Source organism: Xenopus laevis, chromosome 3L (assembly GCF_017654675.1).
Source record: "Xenopus laevis strain J_2021 chromosome 3L, Xenopus_laevis_v10.1, whole genome shotgun sequence".
NCBI classification, from domain to species: domain Eukaryota; kingdom Metazoa; phylum Chordata; class Amphibia; order Anura; family Pipidae; genus Xenopus; species Xenopus laevis.
The window spans coordinates 93,265,554-93,292,557 of NC_054375.1; the positions used below are offsets into that span (position 1 = coordinate 93,265,554).

The 27,004-nt window shown below is 37.7% G+C and overlaps 2 protein-coding genes across 11 annotated transcripts in view; one reads left to right on the plus strand and one right to left on the minus strand.

Annotated features, from left to right (window-relative positions):
• LOC108711248 (cadherin-related family member 5-like) overlaps nucleotides 1-18,886 on the plus strand; it is a 31,198-nt gene extending 12,312 nt beyond the window's left edge. For 2 of the 6 annotated variants that reach the window (XM_041586611.1, XM_041586610.1), the window contains 10 exons: nucleotides 3,985-4,155; nucleotides 4,833-4,923; nucleotides 5,330-5,430; nucleotides 7,325-7,525; nucleotides 8,074-8,205; nucleotides 8,593-8,671; nucleotides 10,661-10,854; nucleotides 14,020-14,040; nucleotides 15,296-15,533; nucleotides 16,915-18,885. In XM_041586611.1, the coding sequence (XP_041442545.1) occupies nucleotides 3,985-4,155; nucleotides 4,833-4,923; nucleotides 5,330-5,430; nucleotides 7,325-7,525; nucleotides 8,074-8,205; nucleotides 8,593-8,671; nucleotides 10,661-10,854; nucleotides 14,020-14,040; nucleotides 15,296-15,533; nucleotides 16,915-17,300 (1,614 nt within the window). In that variant the 3' untranslated portion in view covers nucleotides 17,301-18,885. Of the gene's footprint in view, nucleotides 1-3,984; nucleotides 4,156-4,832; nucleotides 4,924-5,329; nucleotides 5,431-7,324; nucleotides 7,526-8,073; nucleotides 8,206-8,592; nucleotides 8,672-10,660; nucleotides 10,863-14,019; nucleotides 14,041-15,295; nucleotides 15,534-16,914 lie in introns of all 6 variants that reach the window. The other 4 variants (XM_041586612.1, XR_005966317.1, XR_005966316.1 and 1 more) reach the window with 4 other exon arrangements.
• The window catches only part of LOC108711247, a 40,602-nt gene continuing 23,197 nt past the window's right edge, over nucleotides 9,600-27,004 (minus strand). For 2 of the 5 annotated variants that reach the window (XM_041586613.1, XM_018252801.2), the window contains exons 7-11: nucleotides 26,768-26,925; nucleotides 25,242-25,363; nucleotides 24,405-24,494; nucleotides 23,512-23,632; nucleotides 20,212-22,268 (exon numbers count right to left, since the gene is read on the minus strand). In XM_041586613.1, the coding sequence (XP_041442547.1) occupies nucleotides 22,011-22,268; nucleotides 23,512-23,632; nucleotides 24,405-24,494; nucleotides 25,242-25,363; nucleotides 26,768-26,925 (749 nt within the window). In that variant the 3' untranslated portion in view covers nucleotides 20,212-22,010. Of the gene's footprint in view, nucleotides 15,268-20,211; nucleotides 22,269-23,511; nucleotides 23,633-24,404; nucleotides 24,495-25,241; nucleotides 25,364-26,767; nucleotides 26,926-27,004 lie in introns of those variants that run through there. The other 3 variants (XR_005966318.1, XM_018252804.2, XM_018252802.2) reach the window with 3 other exon arrangements.

Here is a 27,004-nt window from a genome sequence, read left to right on the forward strand (position 1 = left end):
AGGCCTTAGGTTTAGGATTACTGTAGCAGCCAAGTGGTATAACAGCCCTATTTTGGTTAAGAAATGTCCAGACATGTTAGCTTTTTTGTTCTGAAAGGTTATTTATTAACAGTGGGCAAAATTGCATCTGGGCAGTAACCCATGGCAACAAAACAGATGTTCGATTCATTGTTCAACCTGCAGCTGGCTAAAACATGTCAATCGCTGATTGGTTGCTATGGGATACTGCACAGGTGCAAATTTGCACAGCGTTTATAAATGTATTTGTGACATACAAAAATCTACATGCGCCACAATTTGTTGTATCCACTTGTTTCAAAACTAATGTGCATGTATGAATGGGTGCACAGCTTTGAGGAAACATTGGATGTAATATAAATATATAGCATACTGTGAGTTTACATCTTAATTTAAAGTAAACTGGTAAAACAGATTAGGTTTCCATATCATCCCAGATTTAAAAAATCCATACTACATAGTAAGTAAGGTTGAAAAAAGACACATGTCCATCGAGTTCAACTTTTTTTTTTTTTTATTAACTACCTATCTGCCAGTTGATCCAGAGGAAGGCAAAAAAAAACCATCTGAAGCCTCTCCAATTTGCCTTAGAGGGGGAAAAATTCCTTCCTGACTCCAAAATGGCAATTGGACTAGTCCCTGGATCAACTTGGACTATGAGCTATTTCCCATACTTGCTAAAAAGCTATCCAACCCCCTTCTTAAAGCTATCTAATGTATCAGCCTGTACAACTGATTCAGGGAGAGAATTCCACATCTTCACAGATCTCACTGTAAAAAACCCCTTCCGAATATTTAGGCGGAACCTCTTTTCTTCTAATCGAAATGGGTGACCTCGTGTCAGCTGGAAAGACCTACTGGTAAATAAAGCATTACAGAGATTATTATATGATCCCCTTATATATTTATACATAGTCATCATACTATGCTGAGACATTCAGGGGCAGATTTATCAAAGGTCGAGGTGAATTTTTGAATGAAAAAAATTTGAGTTATTTTTGTGTACCTCGTCTAGGGAATAGTCCAAATTTGTTTCGAATTTGCAAAAAATTCAAATTTATCATGTACTGTCTCTTTAAAAATTCAAATTCGACCATTTGCCATCGAAAATCTGCCGAAATGCTGTTTCAGCCTATGGGGGACCTCCTAGAACCTATTTGAAGTCAATTGGTGAACTTTGGGGAAAGACTTTGAATCGAATTCGATCTAATGCGCTATTAATTTGATTCGTACGATTTGAATTCGGCTGACTACAGACCTATTTGATCAAAAACGAACCTATTCGACCAAAAAAAACTTTGACTTAATTTTGGTTGGTCTTTTTTAATTCGACCCTTGATAAATATGCCCCTCACTGCCATGCAGAATGCATTCAGATAAAGACATGATTGGAGTTGTATTAGGGCACAAATAGTATTTTAAAGTAGCACTTGATGAAGGGGCTTGACCCCAAAATGTTTGCTGGGATCTCACCGAAATAAAAATGAAAACAGTTTGAATTGATGCAGAAGCATTGAAGTGAGTGTGCCATTTGTTTCTATTTTTGTGGACATTGGATGAAAGCTCTTTGTTTGCAGCAGAGCTAACATTTGAGCACCTCTTATCAATATATCGATATACAAGAATTATAAAAGTTCTAGTGGAGAAAACTTTTGTCATTTTGTAACCACAAATAGTATTTTAAATACTTCCGTCTGTGATGATGATGATCATGATGATGAGACTGCTGTTATATGCCCATTCACACAAATGGGAATTGCAGCAGATTGTATGGTATCTATGATTATCACGCAAAAACACATCAATGCATGTTTTTGGTGCTGGAGTATGAAAGATTTTTCCTTATTTCTTGTTAGTACTATACTTCTTTAGGGTGATAGACCTGACACACTAAAGCAGGCCATACGCTGGCCAATATAAGCTGCTGACAACCTCTCCATCTATGGGGCCTGTCAGACCAATATCTGGCCAAACAATCAGATCAGCCTGATTTGGCCCAGCACATGGGTGGTCAATTCAGGAAAGCCAAATATACTCTCACTTGTTGACCTTATTAAAAAGTAAATCTTTACATGTATGCCCAGCTTTAATGAATGGAGTGCCTACTGCATTTGAGCTATGAGCAGGGGAGTGTATCTAATTAAGTGCCATGATAAGCTGTTATCTTGACATAGGAGGCTTTCTTCATTATTTATTCATGAAGAAGGAACCCAGATTAAGGGTTTTTTTAAGGGTCTAAATTGCGAGTTGCAATAGAGTTACAACAGATGTGTAGATTTTCAAAGGTGTGTAAACTTTGTTCTGGAGTTCAGTTGATAGACTGCAGCAAGTGCATGGTGCAATTTGCAATAGTAAAAGTGTTTGTTCAAGACAGTAGATATGTTCCTAAAGAGTTTTGATGTTTTTATCATGGCTATTAATATATTTGAGAGACTTTTATAATGACCAGGGGCAATTCTAAGACAGGAGCCATCTGAGGTGGCTTCTGCAATGACGCCCCTGACTCTTACCTTTCCTGCATGGCGGGGATCAGAGGGGGACCACATCGCTAGTGCATAGAGCACAACAGAATAGAATGCAGTCATTAATGTTTATTTTTATTGCTAGGTTGTGTCAGTGAATACAGAAGGAATCACTGCCTTTTCCATTGGTTTAATTAGCCCAAGTACAGAATTGTTTGTGGCCCCAACTATTAATTATAATAGTCACTTAAAACTAATCAAAATGTGATGCCCACTTTTTTCCACTACAAGTGTGTTTAATAATAATAATGCATAACAATAAAATGGAGACATACAGTTATACAGAGAACAACACAGCTATACAGACATGTCTGGACAAAAATATTGAGATATAAACACACACACGGAAAGATACATTTACACAGTATTTCTACATGCATTTGTTACAGACTGATCCAGATAAATACAGGCAGGATACAGAAACACAAATTTAAGGATGAGACTGGTAAGACCCTGAGGTCTTTTGTCAGGAGCAAAAGTGGTTAAATGGCTGATAATCCAACACATTGCCAGTAATCTCACTTATCTGTAAGCACTGCTAATAGTATTTCTCATAACCTATAAGAGCCTAACAAGTGTCCCTGAATGGTCATAGGCACTGGAAGGGTCAGGATAAGTCTTTCCCTCATCGTCTTTCATCTCTTAGCTTTTAGCCTAATTATACATTACACTACTCCTATCTATAGTGAAGCATGAGGGGAAATGTGGTCAGTCTGTCCCTAGATGCATTCCACATGGATAAGGCTTAGCTGTGGATTGTTTTGCTCAAACTGACATGTGGACTGTTTCCTTAAGCTGACATTTAGGAATATTGGTACTTTATTAATGAAAATTGAACACACCATTATGCCCTTAAAGATTAAAGGTTTTCACTTTTAAAAACAGTGGAATCACTTAAAAAAGTGCGGAAACATCAGTATCATATATCACCAGGGAAAAACATACCGTTAAACTGGTTGTACACATTCATACATTGTAATGCCTGCAACACTTTGTCCCTAAACTACCAGGTGTCAATGGGAAATACTTGCTTGTCCACCTTGCTGAATTGAATAGATAGAACATTGAACATTACAAATTATATATGTGGAAAAGATTATTTTGAAGTCTACATTGCAAACATTTGTTTCCTCTGTACAGCAAGCACTGGCAACAAGTTTATAACAGTGGAAACATTGCCCTGGGCCAGTAGCCCGTGAAAGCCAAGAAGTTTTAACTTGTTACTATAGTTAAAGTACCTGCAAGTTATGCAGCGCTGTAAAATAATTTAACAAACAAGGCGTACAGAATAAAAGATAAGATACTGAAAACAAACATTACAAAAGTAAAGCTGACTTTGTTATATAGTCAATATTCCAATTTCTGTAGAGTTTTTACGTAGTATATAATGTATAGTTTTCTTAGCAATGGATTAAATGACAGTTCATTATTTTGTCTGCCACAGGAGATAAGTACCCGCGAGCATTATCGTACCTCTGCAAGGGTACGAATAACTGTGCTGGATGGAGATGACCAATACCCCTATTTCCTTCCATGCAGCTATATGCCACATGATGGTGTAAATGTCTGTGTGAGCCCAACATACCGGGCAAATATTACAGTGGGACAGGAACAGGTAAGCTCTCCTTACTCTATAGCAGGGATCCCCAACCTTTTTTTTTTACCTGTGAGCCACATTCAAATGTAAAAAGATTTGGGGAGCAACACAAATATGAAAAAGTCCCTTGGGTGCCAAATAAGGGCTGTAATTGGTTATTTGGTAGCCCCTATTTGGACTGGCAGCCTACAAGAGGCTCTACTTGGCACTATACGTAGTTTTTATACAAATAAACCTTGCTTCCAAGCCTGGAATTCAAAAATAAGCACCTGCTTTGAGGACACTGAGAGCAACATCCAAGGGGTTGTAGAGCAACATGTTGCTCGCGAGCTACCGGTTGTGGATCACTGCTCTATAGGAAAGATTCCTACTATGGGGCTGCCCCTAGGGGCCGTGGATTCCAAAGAATTTAATGGGGGCCCTAAACTGAAGGCACCTATGTTGAGATCTTGGGGTAAACACCGATTTGCTGCAACTGACATTCCTGGAACCAGAGTATGACAGATAATAATAATGTTGTCATGGATCTGAAACCTTATTGTGAGCTAAGGGGGGCCTTAACAAAATATTGGTCCACAGAGTGGGGCTTAGACCATATAAATCTAAAAACGGTTGGCCTGTAGAACATTGGCTATAAACAATAAATATATATAGCAATTTAGCATATGTTTTGTCTCCATTTGCACATTTGACAGACAGGGCCCCTTGTGTTCTCCCCTGGGCCCATCATTGCAGAGGATGGTGACAGAGGAATATTGGCCCCAATATCCTACTCTTTTCTATCAGGTAAGCAAAAAAAGAAATAAATATACAAAAATTGTCTGGTTTTCCTCATACTTCGTATATGAAAGCCTTCTAAATGTCTCTTGCATGACTGACTGCCCCTGCTGCTCCATAAGCAGAAAAAATCGACACAAAATTGAGTGAGCATTGGCACTATTCACAAAGGTATTTGCATCCATACATGGAATGCTCGGCAAACATGAGCTAAGGAATTCTACTTATTTATAGCTCTATATGTTCAATTTCCGAAAGAATGGAAAACCTACTTGCACCCCTGACATTTATGCATATCTTCCAGTTTCTTAACAACTATGATAAGCCAACTGCTGCACTGAATCTTCTACATCTGTAAATTAAACCTTTTAACTGTTGATTATACCTGTTTTTTTTTCCTTTTAATTATATTCAGGCCCTGACAATGAAATGTTCCAGATAGACAATGTTACAGGCTCCATCTCTCTCTCTGTGGAGCTCAGCAGTAGTTCATCTGTCCTTGTTCTGAAGGTGATGGTGAGTGCTTTCCTAGGACTAGCAAATTAAAAGATTTACAACAGTTACAACAGTGCACACATGCCAAGTGCACACATGCACAGAAGAGCTCATTTATGACTACAAGTGCAGTGAGCAAAATGCAGGTTTGAGTGTAATCATCAAATTTTTCCCATAATGCAGCATTTTAGCAAAACTGCAGTGTTGACTCAATTGCACCCGATTTCTTCTTCACTGCACTGCTGCAAATCAGACGCAATTATTTTGAAGTCCAGTTGGCATCATTTCTTCCTATTTGGAATGTAAGTGACACCTGCACCCTATTCTTATAGCTGTGGCAATTGACACAAACCAGTGTTGGAACTTTGGCGTTACCTCCTGGTTTTGAGGTGCCAGTAGCATCAAGGTTGCCATTTGTCGATAGGTGGAACTGCACTCGATTTGGAACAGGAAGTTGGAAGGGCTGATTGGCATCAAGTGCAACTACACAAAAGTACAACATCCACTTTTGATGAAAGTACCTTTAATTAATGGGGTTTTTCACACAACTGAATACAGGGAACTTTGCAGGACTTCAACTGCGGTAGTGGATGTAAATGACCTGTAGAGTCTTTACAAGTCACCTTGTTTTGTTCCTCTCTGCCCACCCAGTCACCCACAGCAACAGCCTAGTTAATTTTGCTGCTGAATTACAGTTAAGCCATTGAAAAACATTGAAACTGCACCAGAATGTTTTGAATATTTACAATATGACATTTCAGGCAGTTTTTTTTTTGTATTTTTTCTGACCCATTAGGAAGGTATGCTTACAATTTGGGCTTTTTATAAGGGTTTTTACTGCCTGAATTTAGCACATTATTCCTACCTTTTAATCAACTATTTTGTGCGTGTATGTGTTATGTTATCTGATTTTTTTTCATTTCAGGTGTGTTACCCTAGAATAAGTCTATGCACTATGCTGTATGTTGATAGGTTGTTTACTTTTAAGCAGTGATTAGTGATGACTTAGCGATAATAATGTACTATATTAGCTTGTAAGATTATTGTGCTGTTCAGGGTTCTGGGTGCTTATAAAAAGTTGCTAGTCCAACTCGTCAAAGTGCTTGTACACTATTACCTAAATATTGTTCTTGGGTGAGGCTGGAGTTGCATAGTATCACCCTGACTGACTGTCTCATAATGATGGAGATCAAGATCAAAATATCCAATATGTGCGTTTTATTATCATTTTGACAAGGAAGCCTTCGCTAAACCTGCTGCACCATCTGGACCAGCAAACAAAACACCTTAACCACATTTTAATTTCACCTTCCCCTTGACTCTCATTGAATATTTCAGCATAACAAAATGAGCCAATTTCTCTCACCAATACTTGTGGGAGCTTAAGATAGTCATATTGCACAGGGTACAAACCAATATGAGTGGGGGTGATCAGCAGATACTCTGAGGCTGATTTATCAATATTTGTTTGTTTTATTTTGTTTTTGCAGTGGGGATTTACAATACAGAGGAGTGTTAGACCCCAGCCCTGCTGCTTAGCAGAATGCACATAGAGCAGAATGGTGTTAAATACATCAAAGCACAATTGGCCAAATGGACACATCTATCTGCTTTGATAAATGTGGCAAATGTTAGCTCTTTCTACTAAAAGTAGAGAAAATATCACAAAATCTGCTACATAGTCTACAGAGTAGAGTATAATGTAGCAACAGGTCAGTTAAAATGTTTTATAATCCTCCCTGCCTGTTTATATGACATGTTTACATTGATTTTTAGGTCACGGAGACATTGAAAATGATCTCAGTGAAGGAATGTGTGGTGGAGCACTGTCTAAAGGGAATATGTGCTAAATAAGTTTGGCTACCTGCTTTGACTTTTTTTCTTTTTTCTTCTGCCTTATCTCCTATTTTTGTAGGCCTCACAAGTTGGCGACCCCAGGAAGTATGCTATAGCTGAGGTGGAGATAAGGGTTTTGGCGAGCAACCATCATGCACCATTCTTTGGCTCTACTGAGTATCAGGCCTTTGTGCAGGAGGATCCTAGTCCAGCAGCCCTTGTGAAAACCTACAGTGGCAAATTGCTTTCACTCATGCCTTCTGATGGAGACTTTCATAACGTAAGAAAGAAACAATCTTCTGATAGTAACAGAATCTTCACCCTCAGTTAGTCATTCATTTTTCCTATCGGTTATTACAGCTTTACAACTCAGAGGCTTGTGTACTAACAGTAGTGCTAAGTTGTTATAATTTAAATCAGCAATAAAATCAAAGACCTTTGATTTATATATTTTTTACTCAGCAGTAATGATGGTTACAGTAAAGTAATATCTTCATTTCATATTTAACTATTTATTGTTTAAATCCTTTCTCTCTCCATGTGATTTGCATTAGAGTATATGGATTTGGATAAGCACTACCACCCCATTTTAAAATAATATTGCAAACACATCCTGACCAGCTAACATAGGTATAAGCTTTGTGATTTGCTGGGAATCCTTCAGAATTCACTACTTTGATATTTGACAATTCTGTCCCTTAATTTGAAAGCAGATTACCATTGAATCTAAGGTTTTCATGTCTAGCTACATCCATTTGCTTTCCCTCTTCTGTTCATTTTATACAATGCTCTTTTTTCTCTTCAGTTTCTTTGTCTTGCTGATTTCAGGGCACCAATCCCCACGTTCGTCTTAGTCTGAGCTCCCTGTCTAATCACAGTCAGCTTTTCCAGATCACACAGGGTGGTCTACTAATTGCTAGAACAAATCAACTACAGGCAACAAAAAGGTATTTACTGCAGGTAAGAGCCTGTCAAGAGTGTTTTGTAGAGTTTATAATAGGTGGAGCAAATTAGAGTTATATTACTTGAAGCCAAGGACTGATTTTCTTCAGAGGTCAGCCTGAAAATGGCACGGACGGGTTTTTTTCATGGTGGAGTGGGTAGGGGAGGGTGGCATCGCTAGTGCAGAAAGAGCTAATAGCATTCTCTGCACTAGAAGAGTTGAAATTCAGATAAAGGGGGGTGCAGCACCCCTGATAATTGCTGAAATAATTCATACTCATCAGCAATTGAAGTATCTTATATACTGTAGCATATTTGTAAATAGCTACTATTTGCACTATAAGTGCAGTTGGTTTCCATGTAGGTATTGGATTGCTGTCCATATATATTTTTTCTTGGTGATAGGTTATTGCAAGAGATGAAGAATCAGGAGAAGCTGCAAATTGTTCAGTGGTTGTGAATGTCTTGGCTTATGGTCAGTCAGGTATGATATAAAGCAATGGGTCATAATACAAGAAGTCCAGCTATATTTTATCACTATATTAGTCTTTTCTCTAGCTCTAATATGTATAATAACTGTTGTAACTACCTATCTATATTTCACAAATGACATAATTTGCTAGCTGTTTCAGTCTTTCTGGTATATATTCCTTTCATGATGTATTGAAAGTACTAACTTAGTACTAACCTGAACCATAAAATCATTGAAAACAATCCAAACAGTTTTTTTTCACTATTGTATGTCATTCACACACATGATCTTCCAAATCCCCTTAATATTTATTCTGCTTAAAAGATTATGATAGCAGATGTCTAATTAATCAGTTTCACAAATAGCTTTTGTGATTTATTCTTATTCAGTCTTTACTTGAGGGTACTCCTTAACCCAACCTCTGCAACAAACAATCCGGTCATGCATTTTGGCTGTTGGGTTTTCCAGATCCAGAGTCATGTTACTATTGTTATACCAGGAAATGCACAAATAAGAATTTATTTACTTCCCCCAGGAATGTAAGTGCAAGAGTGCCAATGGGCACAAGAGTTCACCTCTTAGTGGCCACTTACAGAGCATCCCCCCCTCCCCCCAGTATTGGTGATCAAAAATCCAATGTTTAGTGCATGTGGGCCTCCTGATGTTCTCTAACTTGCGCATGTAAATGACATTCAAGTAGGGGACAGACATCTGTACCTATTCTTCACTTGCCCCATGCAGTGTGCAAAGAGAAAAAAGGCTTTGCATACTATTGGGGCATTGTAAATAAGGCCGAATGATTTGTAGATTCTCATTTTAACAATTCTATCCTAGCCACGGGAATAGTTCCAGATTTGGACTTGGGACTTGCGACACGTGCAACTTGTTTGTAGCAGTAAAAAAAAAAAATCAGGAGATGATTAAGAATACAACTGAATTCTGAATTTTATTTTATTTATTGCTGAATTAAAAGATGGATTAGTGGGACATGCTCACACAGTTTACAATCTAAAAGGCGAGGGAACAGGTAAAACAAAAGGATGTTGAAAACAATTGGTAAATCTTTATAATAAGATGACTTCTGATCAACTAGGGTGCATATGCTCCTCTAAACAGGTGGGTATTCAGGCAGTATTTGAAGGTTTGGTGGGAAGGGGAAAGCCTGATAGTTTGTGGCAGGGAGTTCCAGAGATATGCAGAAGTTAAAGAGAAGTTCTGCCGTAGGGAATGGGGTAAGATGATGAGAGAAGAAAAGAGGTGAAGATGAGAAGCAGTCTGTAGATTGCATGAGGCAGTGTATTTGGAGATCAGCACTAAAGGTGGCCATACACGGGCCGATAAAAGCCGCAGACAGACCGAGTCGGCAGCTTATTGGCCCGTGTAAGTCGGCCAAATCTTGATCGGATGGGACTAAAAATCCCGTTGGATTCGTTGATGCGGTCCCGTGATCTGACCGCCTGTTCCCATTCGTTAGGATTCGAGTGTTGGGCCCTAGGAACAGATTGAAGTTGTGATTACGGTATATTAGAATGCTGCAAGGATGAAGTTGCAGTAGTAAAGGTGGGAAATATTGTAATGAAAAAGTGTTTGACTTATAATGCATAATAGATTACAATAATAACTATAGGGCTTTTTTATGACCAGTGCGCAAAAAAAATTGGTGCAATGCAGCCGTTCTGCTATTGCCGTTTAGGTGTGAGAAGCAAGATGCACAGTGCAGCCATTTCCCGGGGCAGAAGTGCTACCTGAAAAAGCACAACAGGCATGCTCTTTCACCCAGGGGAAACAAATTTAGTACACATCAAATACACTTTGTAAATTCTTATTGATGCTCCCCTTTAGAGCACTACCATGTAAACGTTGTTACCTATTAGTTATCAGATCCTGTGTTGTTGCTTTCACTTGATGAAGTTATTGCTATACGTAGTCTGTTTAAGGTCCCTAAATGTATTTCCCAGTGTTGCTTAATAAAACTTCCAATCTGTACAATTATGTTCCCAGCTCCTCTGGATCCATCAGAACCACGACTTATGTTCACTGTGCCAGACCTCCCCATTGTCGCAGGTGGATTGGGTGCTCTTGTGATCTTATTTGGGGTCCTGCTGTTCTTTTTGATATGGGCTCTGAGGGGTCACCGCCAGCAGCAACAACAGAGGAGTCGTACCTCATTAGTGACTGAGAAGCACCCAAGTGTGGTAGGCTGGTAACTTTTCCCATAAATTATAAAGAATTATAATTATGTGCACCCTTCACTTACTTTTTTCTTGCCTTTTATGTACCAATAATACTTTCCAAAAATGTCATATTGCCTCCATATCACAGCTATAATCCCATATCCTCATTATACTCTCTTCTTCCTATTATAATTTTCCTCAATTTCTTTCACCACACAAGTACCCTTTGCATGTACCTTTATATGAACTACCACTTGCCCCCATTGCATGCCTCTAATTCCTATTCCTATATACCCTCATTACATTGTCCTCATTTTTTTTTAACAGAGATTTCTATCTCAGTTAACTTGTCATGCTTATATTTAATCCATTAAAATGCCTTTGTACTCCTACCAAATGTGCAGTCTTTTACAATGAGTAGCAAATAAAATATTGTTATATTTTTCCTTTGATTAGGGTTTTTTTTAGATTATCCAGGAAAATATCTCAGTGTAGTCAGCAATTGTTATGTTTGTTTTTACATACGTATACTGTTTGCAGCACTGTTTTCTGCTTTATTTTCATTTGCATATCTTCTTAAATTTCATAGATCATCTATATTTCTTGTTTTTGTTTCTCCTTTCTTATCCTGTACAATTTTCATCTCTATATTTGTTTTTGCCTTGCAGTGTCTTTTTGACCATTTATTGAACCATATTTTGGAGAGGGTATTTGCAGCCCCAGTAATATGTGCCCTAACTGGCTATATAAACAACAGGATGATTTGGTTTGTGCTAATAAATAGACCGAGTGTAAGGTTTTGCTAGTATTTGAACCGAGGACTTTTACCCAACCACTGGGCCAGGAAGGCAACCAGTTCCTGGTGAATTTGGACTTTTCACCTGCCATTCCCGTTGTGGTTTTCTAAATCCCAGCAGCCTTATTGGCACCCTACTTAATGGACAACACAACCCTTTCCTCCAACACTGCATATCCAACATTTTCATCTCCCTAAACACTAAATTATTTTAGTGAAGTAATTCAGCTCAATTCAGACAATAAAAATATATTACCTTAGTTGCACTCAGCATCACCATATTGCATTACTCGGCATTTAAAGAATCACCACTTAGTGATGTCTGCACATGTACAACATTTTTCCTGCCAAGTGACCAGGAGAAGTCACAATAAAAAAATATCTTTCCATATGTGTATATATATATATATATATATATAGCAGGATTGTTCCAACCCCTATCAAAGGCACTGCAGGCAACAAAGTAACCAAACCGAATATGAATGAACTCACAGCACTTGAGGATAGGCTCAGTTCCTCTTAGTTCAGCCCACATCACTGTAGCAACTGAATGCTATAAATCCTATAAGCTATGGTAATGTGAAGGTGGCCTTTGGGGGGGGGGGTTTAATGATGACGTTGAAGGCTGTCGCAGGTGGTCTCTACTCAGAAGGGAATTGCTGATACCAATTATAATGTACTTGCACAATTTTCCAGCTAGTCTGCAATGAGTAAAATCTTCGTCTTGGTCTGAGGGAGGGAAGAATCCATTATGAGAAGTTGGTCTTCTGCTACTGTGCGATATTTTACAGAATTGTAGTGCTGTAAGAAAACCATTCCACACTGAGGTGAATTTGGAGCACATCTATACAGAGAATAGTTTGGCTAATCAAACTACACACAATCTTTAATGGGGTTGCCTTATCCTTTAAAACGTTGTCCCTCATTACTTACTGGCCTGAACATTGTAACCTGCGCACTGAGTCCTTTCTCTAGCTCAGTGGTCCCCAACCAGTGGCTAGTGAGCAACATGTTGCTCTCCCACCCTTGGATGTTGCTCTCAGTCGCCTACAAGCAGGTGCTTATTTTTGAATTTTTGGTTTAAACGCAAGGTTAAGTTTCATAAAAAACATGTGTATTGCTAAAACTGAGCCTCCTGTTGGTTGCAAGTTTACATAGAAGCGACCAATACCCAATCACAGCCCTAATTTGGAAGCCCCAGAAACTTTTTGCATGCTTATGTTGCTCTCCAACATTATTTTACACTTGAATGTGGCTCATGGGTAAAAAAGGTTGGGGACCCCTGCTCTAGCTCTTACTTATCCTGGATCTTGTGTTGCCTTAGTCTCTTGCCTTGTCTTGTTCCTCGCCTACTCCACCTCACTCCATTCTAACTTGCTTCTTTGTCTGATCGGCCCTGCTCCAGTCTATTCTCCCTCTTTGCCTGATCCACTGTGTTCTGCTCTAGGAACAACTGCTTTGTGGAATTTATTGCAGATTTATCCCATACAAGATGCTCCAGGCACCTTAGCACTCTTTATCAACGGCATCACTCTTAATAAAGTACACTAAGGGTCCCAAAACATCTTGTGTGGTAAAAATATACAATATATTCCACTAAGCAGTTGATCTGCACATTGGTGCTCTTCTCTTTTCTCTAAATCGATGTGCTTCAAGGCAAACCACTCTATATTTAGACGATGGATGCATCAAGTAAATGAAAGCTGTGAGATTGGACATCTATTTTTTTATTCTGCCCTCTCCTCTTTGTCTAGTCCTTCATTTTTTCCTTCTTGGTGCCCAACTGCCACTTGAAAGACTCTGCTTGTTTTCCCTCTGGGACTCTGCTTGTTTATTCATATGGACATCCCTACACTGCTCTTTAAAAGCAGAGATAATATGTTTATTTGCCGTTAAGGACAATGGTACAAAATATCTGTGGCAACACCCTAAAACTTCTCAGGTTTAGATTAGAACTATTACTTCACATTTGCAGTGTTTCTGTCAGAAATTGGGTGCACCGAATCCAGGATTTGGTTTGGGATTCAGCCTAATCCTAGCATTTTTTATTATGCAGGATTTGGATTTGGCAAGTCTTAAGTGTTAAGCTAAACCAAATCTAAACCCTGTTGAAAGATGTTAAAGCACTGGACAGTGACAATTGTTTGATCAAAATTCATATAATTGTTCTCAAATTTGAATATAAGATAACTGGTTTGGATTTGGTTTGCAATTCAACAGAATCTTTTGTGGAGGATTCGGTATTCGGCGCATCTCTAGCCAGCAGTGCTGTTTCCAATCTTTCTGAGGGATCTCCTAAATTTAATTTAGATTTCACCTTAAGACAAAGGCCCCAGCATTGTCCACTGTGTTCATATCTCCTTTTCTTTCTTTTTTTAATGGTCTAAAAGAGCTTGCAGTGGTTCCACACGGTGAGTTGTCACAGTACTATGATACGAGGAGCAATAAGCTGTAGAGTCCTAGTGAAGCACAAGTTGTGTTTAGTTACTTAAAATTAAACATTAAATAGAGTAACGATTACATTTAAGATGTTTCTGAATAAAAACAATTTTTCCATATCATAAATAAATTCAAGCAATATCTTACAAGACACCGAAAATTACAAAAACTTGTTTTTTTTAAGTGTGTTGTTTAGGGATGCACCAAATCCATAATTTTGGCTGATTACAGAAAACTCCAGAAAAAGTTCAACTAAATACTGTGCCAAATCTGAACCCCAATTTGCATATTTTGGTTTGCGAAATATGTAAAAATTGCATCAATTGTGAACAATTTGGTTTTCCAGAGCATTCATTTCAAAAGACTTTTACGTTTTAGATTAGGTTTAATGGATACTTAGGATTCAGACAAATCCCAATGCCTCAAGATTCATCCATATCCTGAGTCAAATCTTGGATTCAGTGCATCCCTAGTTGATTTAGAAAATTCTGTGCCAGGGATGCCAAATTCATGGGATGACACGGTTTTACTTGCTGTGTTCATAACACTTTCTAATGCCATAACAAAAGTGACAGATGGAAACAAACAAAATAAATGGTTTCTTTTAACATTTTACATATATTCAGACTGTTCCCTAGTTTTTTGACACACAGATTATTTAAACTTACATTTTATTTGCAGATTTGACCACAGTTGGCAGATTCAGCAAAATACTGCTGTAGGAAACAATTATGAAGATAATAATCTCTCAGAAATCAAGTTGTATTCATCTCACCTAGCGTTCCAGATTTGTAAAAATAAAAAACAGATTTATATTCTATTTACTTGGAATGAAATAGGAGGATATTTATAAAAACAGGGGGAATGGATGAATGTGATTAATGATTAGGTTGGAAAAAAGACCTTTGTCTATCATGTTTAAAGAGACAGTAGACATGAAAAATACCTGAGGACATAAAATAGAACTTATGCTGAAGTTACATTCTGCCTATTGTTTTATTATTTTTTTTTTAAAAAAATCTATATTTTCCTAATTTTTTACCATTATAAAGCACTAATATAAAAGTTCATTGAACTCACCTTCCTTTTGTTGTTCACAAACAAAACAGCTTTACCCTGCAGTTCTTCAGTATTGGTACTCCCTTAACTGTAAAAAGCTCATGGTAATGTCACAGCCGATTCTTCTCTTCTGGTTACTTCTGGAAAATCATCAAATCATCATTACAGGCAGAAGAGCAAGGATACCAAAATGCAGCATACATGGAGAGTCCTGGAGAGGAGAATATTAGCCAAGAGAGAAGCCCTGTGCATCCACTCACTGGACAAGCCACTAAGAAGGAGTCAAGCACAGCAGATGGTCATCCAGGGAAGCAGCAGCAGAAGAAGGCACCAGCAGTGGCTGTGATTTCTCCTGGGAACCAGTGTGTAGGAAGATCCCCATTCAAAAATGGGGAGGACAAGGAAGGTAGGTCCTGAAAAGCTGTCACATTCCATAATGTCATAATGACATGACAAGTAGAGTTATATTGGCTGATACTAGGATTCTGTTCATTTACGTTTTCATATCTAACACCACAAAATGTTTATTTACTTTTAGGCCAATGCCACACCACACTGAATCTTGCCTGTGGATATATATATGAAGTTTAGTACCCATTTTTCAAAGTATATTGAGTTGCCTATAATGTCTCCAAAGCAACATCACTTTACCAAATGTATCCTTAATTTATTTTTGATGAGACACTCTTCAGTAAAAGAATTATTTTATGGAACACCTCAGCTTTATATGGCAAAGCTAGTTGATCAGAATGATGTTTCGGTTCATTTTTATGGTAATTATATGCAGTAAGTCAACATTTCTGCTCTGCAATCCAACGCAAACCAGGCTCTTGTGTATGCTTATTCTTAGTAACCCTGCTCTGAAATAAGTAGGGATGCACCAAATTCATTATTTGGGTTTCAGCAAAATCCCAGAATCCTTCATGAAAGATTTGGCTGAATACCGAAACTGAATCCTAATTTGCATATGCAAATTATGGAAGGGAAAAAGTGCATTTCCTTGATTTTACTTTCTTGTTACATGATTTCCCTCCTGCCCCTAATCTGCATATGCAAAGATTGGCCAGGCATAAGGATTTGGCCAAATCTGAATCCTGCTAGAAAAGGCCGAATCCTGGATTCTGTGCATCCCTAGAAATAAGCCTGCTCTACTATAGCAAGAGTGCAGTATGCTATGGCAAGCCACTATCAGTGTAATGAAATAGTAACATAAAAACTAGCGAAGTATTAAGCTAAGCAGCTCTTACAGGTCCTTTATATACCATGTTAAACAAAAAAATAAGCATTAAACAAACACTTTGCTAGTGAATATTAAGTTTAATTGCAGATAACTGATGAAGTACAGGGGTAGAGCAAGATATAAAATTAGCAGTACAGGCAGTCCCCAGGTCCCCCCATGAGAGGGTCTGTAGGTTTGTTCTTACGTTAAATTTGTATGTAAGTTGAAACATATACATTTACTTATTAAATGCAACAAGACAGATGTTTGTCTTAACATAGTATGTATTTTTACCTTTCTTTGCTCTGCAGTAGACAACATATGCCAGAGGGTATTGGGACAGTTGGTTTATTAAAGCTAAATGCTAATAAGGGCCAAGCAAACCACAGTACATTACTGTAATAGCCTCTTTATGTAAGTATGAGTTGTATGTAAATCGGGTGTGTGTAACTCAAGGACTCTCAGTATTTTGTAGAAGAGATTAAAAGGGACTAAAATCAATTTTCAAAATACAGCAATAAGTCATTATCCATGTGCCCTTCATATTATTCCCTTTTCTTTTCTATAGCTGATTCTTTAAATGCTATTCCACATAGACACCTTGCTGCAGAAAAAGATCTACATTCAGGAAAAGTGGGAATTACTCAAGCTCTGGTTACCAGTGAACAGGAGGAGAGCCAACCACCTAAGTCATCGCCAGTAGAAAGTTACATCTTACACCCTCCATCTCCGCAGCCCTCAAACCCTGAAGCTTGTAAGGAAATTGCAGAAAAAGATGACGCAGTGCTATGGCCAGATCCCCCAGTTCTCTCCAGGTTGCCTGTAGTTGTGGAAGTAAATGAAGAGGCAGTGGAGAGAGAGGGAGATCAGACAGAACAGCGCCCTCCAATGGGAAGTGAGATCATTACACCAGGTTCACTCATGCAGCTTCTAGAGGACTCGATTGAATGTTAATCCCTTCATGCCTCAGTGCACTATGCAGGTCCATTAAAATTGTCTTCCACTAAAGTAAAAACTGCAATTTTGGTGACCTTGAGATATTCAAATTGGACTAAATCATTCAATAAAATATCTGTTACAGACCGACCATTCTGGTCTAACGCACAAAACTTTCACATAAAAGTTCATACACGGAATGTGGCAATGGACTTATTTTAGAATAAGTAAAATATTCCTAAATCACTCCAAAAATCTGTAAATTCTTGTCAATTCATTAGGATGAGGTAGAGGGACTGGGCTACCACTACATGGTGTTATACATGATGTCTGTCCATTTTATTAAATGTTAATAAAAAAAGATGGATTATGTAAAAGGTAAAGATTTAGGGATTGGTTGTTTGTTGACATTGCAGTCCTTTTGTATTTCTGTGCTGAAAGACCTAATTCTTTGTGCCAGGAGTCCGTGCTCCTCAACTTATGAAACTATTTCTAAACAACGAGTGAGACAAAAAGGCGCACAAACCTGCTATAGTCCCGTGCCCTCCACTGAACATTATAGGAGTAAGAGAGGTAAATTTGAATCACGTCCATATACAATATTTGGCAAACCTCTAGCTGCAGCCAGGGAGGCAAACTGTTAATAGTTTTCAAACTTGCCTGTAGTTTAGTTAACTAGTTGAAAATATTTTCAGCATTATGCTACAATTATGCTACATCAGGACACAAAAGAATAGCATGAATGTGTTTCACTTTATTTTAGTAAGTAAGCTCTCTGTTACAATTAGATTGAAGCATTTGAATGGAAGTGACATTTATATTGCTAGTATAAGCGAGTATAGTATAAATTAACAAAAATAGAAATCTCATGAAAAACTAAACTTAAACATGTTCACAAAAACTATCCATCATAACATTGCCTTTGAATGCTATTTATAATTTTGCCATAAAAGTATTTGCCTGATGCTGTAGGAGGGGGCTGCCATATTTGTGCAGCAGGAGTCTGTTAGCATTAAAAACTTTAACTGACGATTTTCTAATCTGCCTGATAGATAACTTTAGAGCAGATATTGAATTGTCAGGCTGTAAAGAGAACTGCATACGGTACATACACCACTAAACTTCTAAAACCTTCTGAACCATGTAGACAAAGAAAGAGGAGCTCCAAGGGCAATTCCAGAAGGATAAAATTGTTACAGAACTAGATCTCTATGCTAGTATGTCCCACCACCCAAGGTGATTTAATAGGCAGGCCATATTCATTAATTTGCTGTAATGTAGTTCTTTGTATAAAATGCAAATATTTAGGGGGTATTTATTAAACTTGAATTATTTTTTTATTAAAACAATGTCCAAACAACTCCCATCCACAAATTTAATGCATTTATCAAAAAATCAGCTCAAAAAAGTCAGTAAGAAAAAAACGTTGCCTCAATTTGAATCGTGCAACTTTTTTTCGAATTGGAGCTCTGAAAACTCGACTTTATCGAATTGTAACTGCGACAACTTGAATTCATCGGATGAAAACCAGCGCAGATCACAATGTCAAGAAACATCTTCAGGGACATCTGCCAGTTACGCCCCAGTCTACATGACCTCGACAGGTTTGAGATGGAGTTTTTTTGGATTCGGATTTTTAGCAACTTTGGGGTATAATAAATCTCTAAAAATTTCATTTTTTCCCCCACAAAAAATTTGTGGTTTTCCCCTTTTAAAACTCAACCATAATAATTTGAAGTTTAATAAATAGGTCCCATAATGTCAGTCAATGACTTTCAAGAGCAGATTCACAATGCCAGAACATATAAACAGGAAGTGTAGAATTCTAGAATTCCAAGCTGTGTATTTCTTTTATTTTAAAGGGGTTGTTCAACTTCCAAGCACTTTATTCAGTTCAGTTGGTTTCAGATAGTACACCAAAAATAAAGACTTTTTTCAGTTTTGACTTTTATAAATTGAAGTTTAAACTTTTCCAGACTTTCTTTTGACAGATCTCTAATCTGGGCTCAGACCCTGAACTGTAACAATTTGCTTCATTAGTTGATGCATTTCTCAGCAGCATCTGTGGAATATTAGCAACTATTGTATCAATTCTAACAGCTGCCATTAAAAAGGGGTTGTTCACCTTTAACTGTGATGTAGAGAGTGATATTCTGAGACAATTTGCAATTGGTTTTCATTTGTGTTTTTATAGTTATTTAGCTTTTTATTCCGTAGTTTTCCAGTTTGCAATTTCAGCAATCTGGTTGCTAGGGTCCAAATTACCCTAGCAACCATACATTTATATGAATAAGAGACTGGAATATGAATAGGAGAAGGCCTGAATAGAAATATAAGTAATAGAAAGTAGCAATAACAATACATTTGTAGCCTTACAGAGCATTTGTGTTTAGATGGGGTCAGTGGCCCCCCATTTGAAAGCTGGAAAGAGTCAGAAGGAAAAGGCAAGGAATTAAACTATAAAAAATAAAGAGATAATGAAGACTTGGAAAAATTGGAAAGTTGCTTAGAATTGGCATTCTATAACATACTAAATGATGACTAAGGTGAACAATACCTTTCATAAAACTCAGGGATTCTGCTCAGCAGGCCTAAAGATAAGAAATGTATCAACTAAGGGGCATATTTATCAAGGGTCGAATTTCGAATTTGAAAAACGTCAAAATTCCAATTCAAAAAGACCAACCAAAATTAAGTCAAAGGTTTTTTTTGGCCGAATAGGGGAATTCGAATCGTTTGAATCGAAGTAATAGCGGATTTGATCTAATTCAAATCGAAGTTTTTGCCAAAAAAAATTTTGAATTTTCAAAGTCCACCAATTGGCTCCAAATAGGTTCTAGGAGGTCCCCCATAGGCTAAAACAGCAATTCAGCAGGTTTTAGATGGCGAATGGTCGAAGTCGAATTTTTAAAGAGACAGTACATGATAAATTTTGAATTTTCAAATCGAATCTGGACTATTCCCTAGTCGAAATACACAAAAAATAGCTTGCAATTTGAATTTTTTTAATTTGAAAATTCACCTCGATCTTTGATAAATCTGCCCCTAGATGTATCACATTAGAACAGGTTTCAGAGTCGCACGTGACCCCCCCCCCCCCACAGCTGCTCCAGGGAGACATGGGAAATAAATGTTAAACTTTAACATTAGAAAAACAGTCAAAAAATAGAAAGCTATTGAGATAAGTATTTATATCTGGTCTACCAAAAAGAACCAACCCCCCCCCCCAAAAAAAGAACTGTAAAAATGATTTGGAAAGTAAACTACCCCTTTAAGATTGCTTTCATTTATCATGGGACTTGTTTAGGCTGTGCAGTACCATGATGCTAACATCTTTAAATTCAGTAGAACAATAATTAGTAATTTTATGTGCCACTGTGAAGACCTATCATTGTAGTATTATATCAAGTTGTTGGTTTCATTTTCTGTCAGTCTTGGAAAGAAACATTCACTTGTTTGAGCATCTGTCGCATTGTGATGAGTTTCAATTGGCTTCTGTATTCTGCAACATTGTTAGCTACAGTAATCTTTTCTTTCAACTGTTTGTCCATCTGTGCCAAGCCCAGTAGAATATGTGCCCAAGGCGAGCTGCCAATCACACTCCCCCACCCCCGTCACACAAAGCGTCAATGAAAGAGAGTGACGAGCACGGGGTCTGAGAGGTCCAGGACCCTCACCACGGAATAGGCAACAAGAAGTTCTGGTCCTGTGGTCCGTTAATAATTGTTTCTGCTCCCCAAGCTATTTAAAGTGGACCTGTCACCCAGACATAAATTAAAGTCCTTTTCAAATTAAACATGAAATCCAAATTCTTTTTTTTTATTTAAACATCCATACCTGTTGTATTTAAAAATCTCAGCTGTCAATCATACATTTCCTGCTCCTCCTCTATGCCTTAGGCATAGAGGGGGGCCGGAAATTACTTTCACTTTCCATTCAGCACTTAATAGATGTCACTGCTCTCTCCACATTCCCCCTCCCTCCTTACCATCAAATTATGTAGCCAGTAAATGGGGATTGCCATCAGGTCCCCCATTCTGGCACAGAAATAAGATTTTCAGATAATGCAAAGCTTGGATTAATAACAGTGTTCACAAAATGGCTCCAGCCTGCTTTCTATGAATTCCCAGGCTGAAGGAAACAAGATTTAAATAAACTGTATCAATAAAGATTATTTTGCTTGACTAACATGATAAAATAGATTTGGAATTATTTCTTAAGGTAACAGGTCCCCTTTAAAGATATGGGCTGTTTCACATGATTTGAAGTATTTTATCAAAATGGGAAAAAACATGCTCTGTAGCATGTGAGTCATTAATTGTGGTTCTGTGTCTTTGGTTATGTTTTCCGACAGTTGAATTTTTCAGAGTTCTTCAGAGATCCGTTAGTCAATGTTTGGTAAGCTTGTAATGTGCTTTCTGCCCTTCGGTTTGTAAAGTTTGAGTGCTGTAGACCATGTTGGAATATGTTATTGTGGAATGATGAACTATTAGTTTGTATAAGTGTTTCATGGTGTCCCAGAGTCGTAGAATGTGACCAATCATAGGACTGCAGATGGTTTCCAGCACTTTTTCCACATGCCTCCTGGTGAAGCAATTATACAGGTGGAATGCTTGCACTTTGTATATCTCAAATCTGACACAAGTTGCATTGTCATTATGGTTGTCACATAGTAGGGCACGGTGTTCTCCTTTACCGTTATTATTTATGGGGCCCAAGGTCTCTTGCTCACACATGCTGAAGATGTGGAGTAACGCATTTGGCTGCTGTGTGTACCTCAACTAAACGAAAAGCTTGCAGAACAGTTGCTAGCTGCTGAGCTATTCCATGCAGCACATCCAGTATGGGATACCATAAATTATGGAGACTATAGAGTATATTGTTAATAAAAATTAGCAAAGGTTGCAAGAAGTGATTAAATAGGGCAACCAAAACTGGCTTTACCGCATGGTCACCCAGGGCAGTCAGGAACCCAACAAATAGAACCTGCAAGGAAATTAAGTATAAACATATTAACATTTTGACAGATATACAGTAGCAAACAGACATACTGCAAATCAGGCAACTAGACTGGAAAGTCTAACTGTATAATAATTTACCATGGAGCAATTTTCATTTCACAGATTTTTTCCTTCATATACAGCAGAACCCTGCTTTTACGTTTCCTAGGGGACCTCGGTGTCAATTCCAGAAAACCCTAAAACCTGAAGATGTAAAATCAAGGTTCCACTGTAGTTGAATGAAAGAGGACAAACTTATTTATACATGGTGGTATCAAACACACGGCAAACTGGCCCTGAGAAACTTTATACCTCAGTATCCAATATTTTACATGGTGGCTGTATTTTCAGAAAAGGCAAACCACGCCATCCACAGAGTATGATACCTATATGATATATATGCCAGCTATTCAGGCTAAAGTTAAATAATGTATACGGGAAGGCTGCTTGCCACCTGAACCTGATTATGTTCATGACTGAACTACTCATAATACCACCTAAACCCAGCCCCCACCCTCCATTTAACATTACAATCAAGATCTCCATACATCTAGTTTCCCAGGGTGTCTTGTTATCACTTTGTAAAGTAAAAAAACTCTTATCCTTCAATTCAAAGCCCCTCATTCCTCTGCTCCTATATATATATCTGCTCACAATACCCCATGGTAACCCCTCTCCTGGTTCTTATGTTCAACTCAGGACAATCTATGTTCAACACTGTTCACTACAGGAGCTAAGTCACGCATAAAACCATTCTCACGGATTGCCCCATGCCTATAGGGAGGACACTTCAGGCTCTCTTACTACTCTCTTACTACTCTGCCACCTTGTGACTCTATCAGGAGTAAGTAGGACCATACCTAGCATGTCATTTTCTAACTGCTGCATTCTGGTAGTATTATGAGAATTACCTTTCAAATATGAAATAATAATAATATATCTAGCACAAGGTGACAGATGCTGTGCTTTAAAGGATTTCCTGACTGCCAGTTTGTCCAATTGGTCTTCTCTGCATAACCTCAGTACTGGGGTATTATTAAGCATAACTTTGCTACCCAATATTGAAATATATGTTTAAAATGAAAACTTGTCAGGCTTTCTTTATACAAATATTATCGCCTTACCATCTTTTTTTTTTTTTTTTTACATTAATTAATGTATGCCGCCACTCCTTTTGCTAGGCTTTCCATAGTCTCTATGCCATGAAACCAACCTCCTGATTTATTTACCTGAAAGATGTATTTTCCCAGGAAGCTGAGTAGTTCAATAAGAAAGATGGTAACCAGACTGGCCAAGATCCGAAGAAGCCCAAATATCTCTCGCCAGCATCGCAGAATCAGTTTCTCTGACCTAAACAGAAATTTAGCAGTTAGATCCTGATGAATTGTTTGTCTCCAATCGATATGTTTCACATTACGGATCAGAAACTACAGGTCAATGGCGAGATCAGTGAAATCATTCATTAAAGGGATTCTGCCATGATTTTTATGGTATAGGTCTTGTTACTAAATTACACTGTATATAATGCAAATAATGAATTCTATTATTTCAAATTTTGTTCTTGAACCAATACATGTATTTTGTTTTAGTTGTAATATTGGTGTGTAGCCAGCCATCTGATGTAATTGTGCCTGATCCTGTGCTTTCAGAAAGAGCCAGCACATTACAATAGAACTGCTTTCCATTTGTTCTTTTCCTATTGTTCTTTTATTTAATATATTTTGCTAACTTTCTTATTTTACAAATCTTCAGTTTCCAATTACTATGGTTGCTAGGGTCCAATTAGCAACAGTTTTTATGCGATAATGAAAATTAATTAGGCATGAGCCTCTTTATGAAATCTTTATGAAACATTTAATTGCAGGTGGTCCAGACTGTGATTCATAATAGGCCCTGGAATTTCAAGTACACAGGTGCCCAACAGTACAAATGATGCTGTATGGGTGGGGGAGATTCTTTTAACTGGTGTTGCACTCAGCATTGAAAGCCAATGTAGAAAAGAAATAAACTTAACTACAGAAATAGATCCAGTGGAAAGGTAAAACAATATAAAACCCAATAAATCCGAAATAAGTCTGTTGTGCAAGATTAATAAAGGCAAATGGATAGCTCATAGCCTTACTTGTCTGCGAGTTTCTCCATGAAAGCTTCATTATGATCCTTATGAGCCTGGTAATACTGTCGGTGGCCGTAGTTAAACTGATACGTGTGCCTGCAACATGGTCACAAAAAGTTAAATTAATACTAATACGGTTTATTTCTTTAGCATGGACATGTTGCAAGGTGTAGTTGCATACAGCTTACAATGTTTTTGAAAAGATTCAGAGTTCCTCTTATCTACAGTGTATTGTCCGACTTCTTGTAAGTAAAAAGTAATCTCCTCTTAAGGAAAACCAAATCCTAAAAGCAAATGTCTTGAAATGTAGAATTTGTACTGTACGTCTTTGCTGAACTTAAGTTCTCCTTAAAGGTTTCAGAATAACCCAATCATATGTAAATCAAGGCCTAGTCATTTATCTATCTGGAAGTGTAATGCTTTTGCAGTCAGAGGCTATGGTCTTTCCACATAATCCACATGGACTTTTCAAATTCCTCCTCCTTTATTGGTTATATAGATCAGGGTTGCCACAGATGTGACCAGTAATAAAGACTTTGCCAAACCCTGTTTAGGATTGCTGATTCAAGTGGTAAAAAAAACCCTCACTTTTTGTTGAAAGCTAAAACAGCTAAGTCAGGAAATGCCCCAGGTTGACAACCCAATTTGTACAGTAACTAAATTATTTTAACTCTAAATATTATTTTCTGTACAAAAGACATTAACATTGATCTTTAAATATTTTACCCAATTTTCCAATACAGCCTGGGAGAAAATTCGATAGTTTTACTGATGTCACCGTGAAGAATCTCTGAACTGCATATATACCGACTATATATAAGCCTAAATGCACATTCCACTTACAGCTCATCTTTATACGGTACAGTCTCTGTCACCAGGCACACTTTCGGGTCTTTTAGCTGTGCACGCTCAGAGTCAACATACACAGGCTCCATATTCCAGCCATAATTAATGTACATGGGTGGCTAAAGGATTAGGAAACAGACAAAAGCATAAACGTTAGTTATCGGTGTTATCAGGTAACCAGACAAGAAGAAATATAGTAGGGCAGCTTTTCTGATTTTCTTGGTGTTGGGAGATTCATGGAGAAATATTGACTATGCTGAAATGCTGCTGATTGGAATATAATAAAGCTTTCCAATGATCAGCAAAAGTATGAAAGCATCTCTCCTCTTTGTCTTCTGATACAGCTGTGGTGAAAATGCACTATTTTTTCGGAAGTCAAAAGGGATAAAGCCTCTCCAATCAATGGTTATACAAATTCCATGAATGCAAGTGTGCAAGACCAAGCAGCAAGTTCACATGGGTAAAAGAATCAGTGTTATTTGCAGAACATTACAAAAGGCACTATATATAGCTTAGAATTCCAAAATTGAAGTTGTAATATTTCAGGTATTTTTCTATGGTGGTATAAATATACATAAAACGTATAATGTAGTATGTTTACGGTTAAGGGCACAAGTTCCCAAAACACATTAGGCCTTGATCCTCGCAGAGAGAGCACTGCTTAAAGGGATACTATCATGGGAAAACATGTTTTTTCCAAAACACATCAGTTAATAGTGCTGCTGCAGCAGAATTCTGCACTGAAATCCATTTATCAAAAAAGCAAACAGATTTTTTTTATATTTAATTTTGAAATCTGACATGGGGCTAGACATATTGTCAGTTTCCCAGCTACCCCAGTCATGTGACTTGTGCCTGCACTTTAGGATGGAACTACTTTCTGTCAGGCTGTTATTTCTCCTACTTAATGTAATTGAATCAGTCTCAGTGGGACTTGGCTTTTACTACTGGGTGCTGTTCTTAGATCTTCCAGGAAGCTGTTATCTTGTGTTAGGGAGCAGCTATCTCATTACCATCCCATTGTTCTATTGTTAGGCTGCTGGGGGGAAAAGGGGTGGGGTGATATCACTCCAACTTGCAGTACAGCAGTAAAGAGTGACTGAAGTTTATCAGAGCACAAGTCAAATTGAATATAACATAAATCTGTTTGCTCTTTTGAAAAATGGATTTCAGTGCAGCATTCTGCTGGAGTAGCACTATTAACTGATGCGTTTTGAAAAAAACATGTTTTCCCATGACAGTATCCCTTTAAAGAGATGCTTCTTTTACCCATTTTTGAACTACTGTGCTATTAGGTTTTCTTACCTACCTATAATTAATACTCGGCTTAATGGAAAAGCCTATTGTGCTAAACACTATTAGCTATGTTTATAAATCTGGAGACCTGTCTGCCCTTCATTAATTAAATATTCGCCTTGCAAGGCTGCACCATTATAAGACTTAATTCTGACCATGAATGCTGATTATTTCCAAACCCTTGGTGCTATTAACAAATTAGCATGGCCTTTAAGATACCCACTTACCTCTTTCACCTCTTGCTTTTTGCCCTGTTCTACATCCCACATTCTTTCACCAACACCTGAAACACCAAAGACATTCCTCTTATCATTCTTCAGGAAGCCACTTGTGCCTCTGGCACTTTCTCCATGGCCAGACACATTTGAGTTTGACATCTGAATCTCTATAAGGAAAACAAGACTCTTGTGTACATTTCCCAGGTATTTGTAGGTAAAAACATACACAGATAAGAGGAGGAGGAG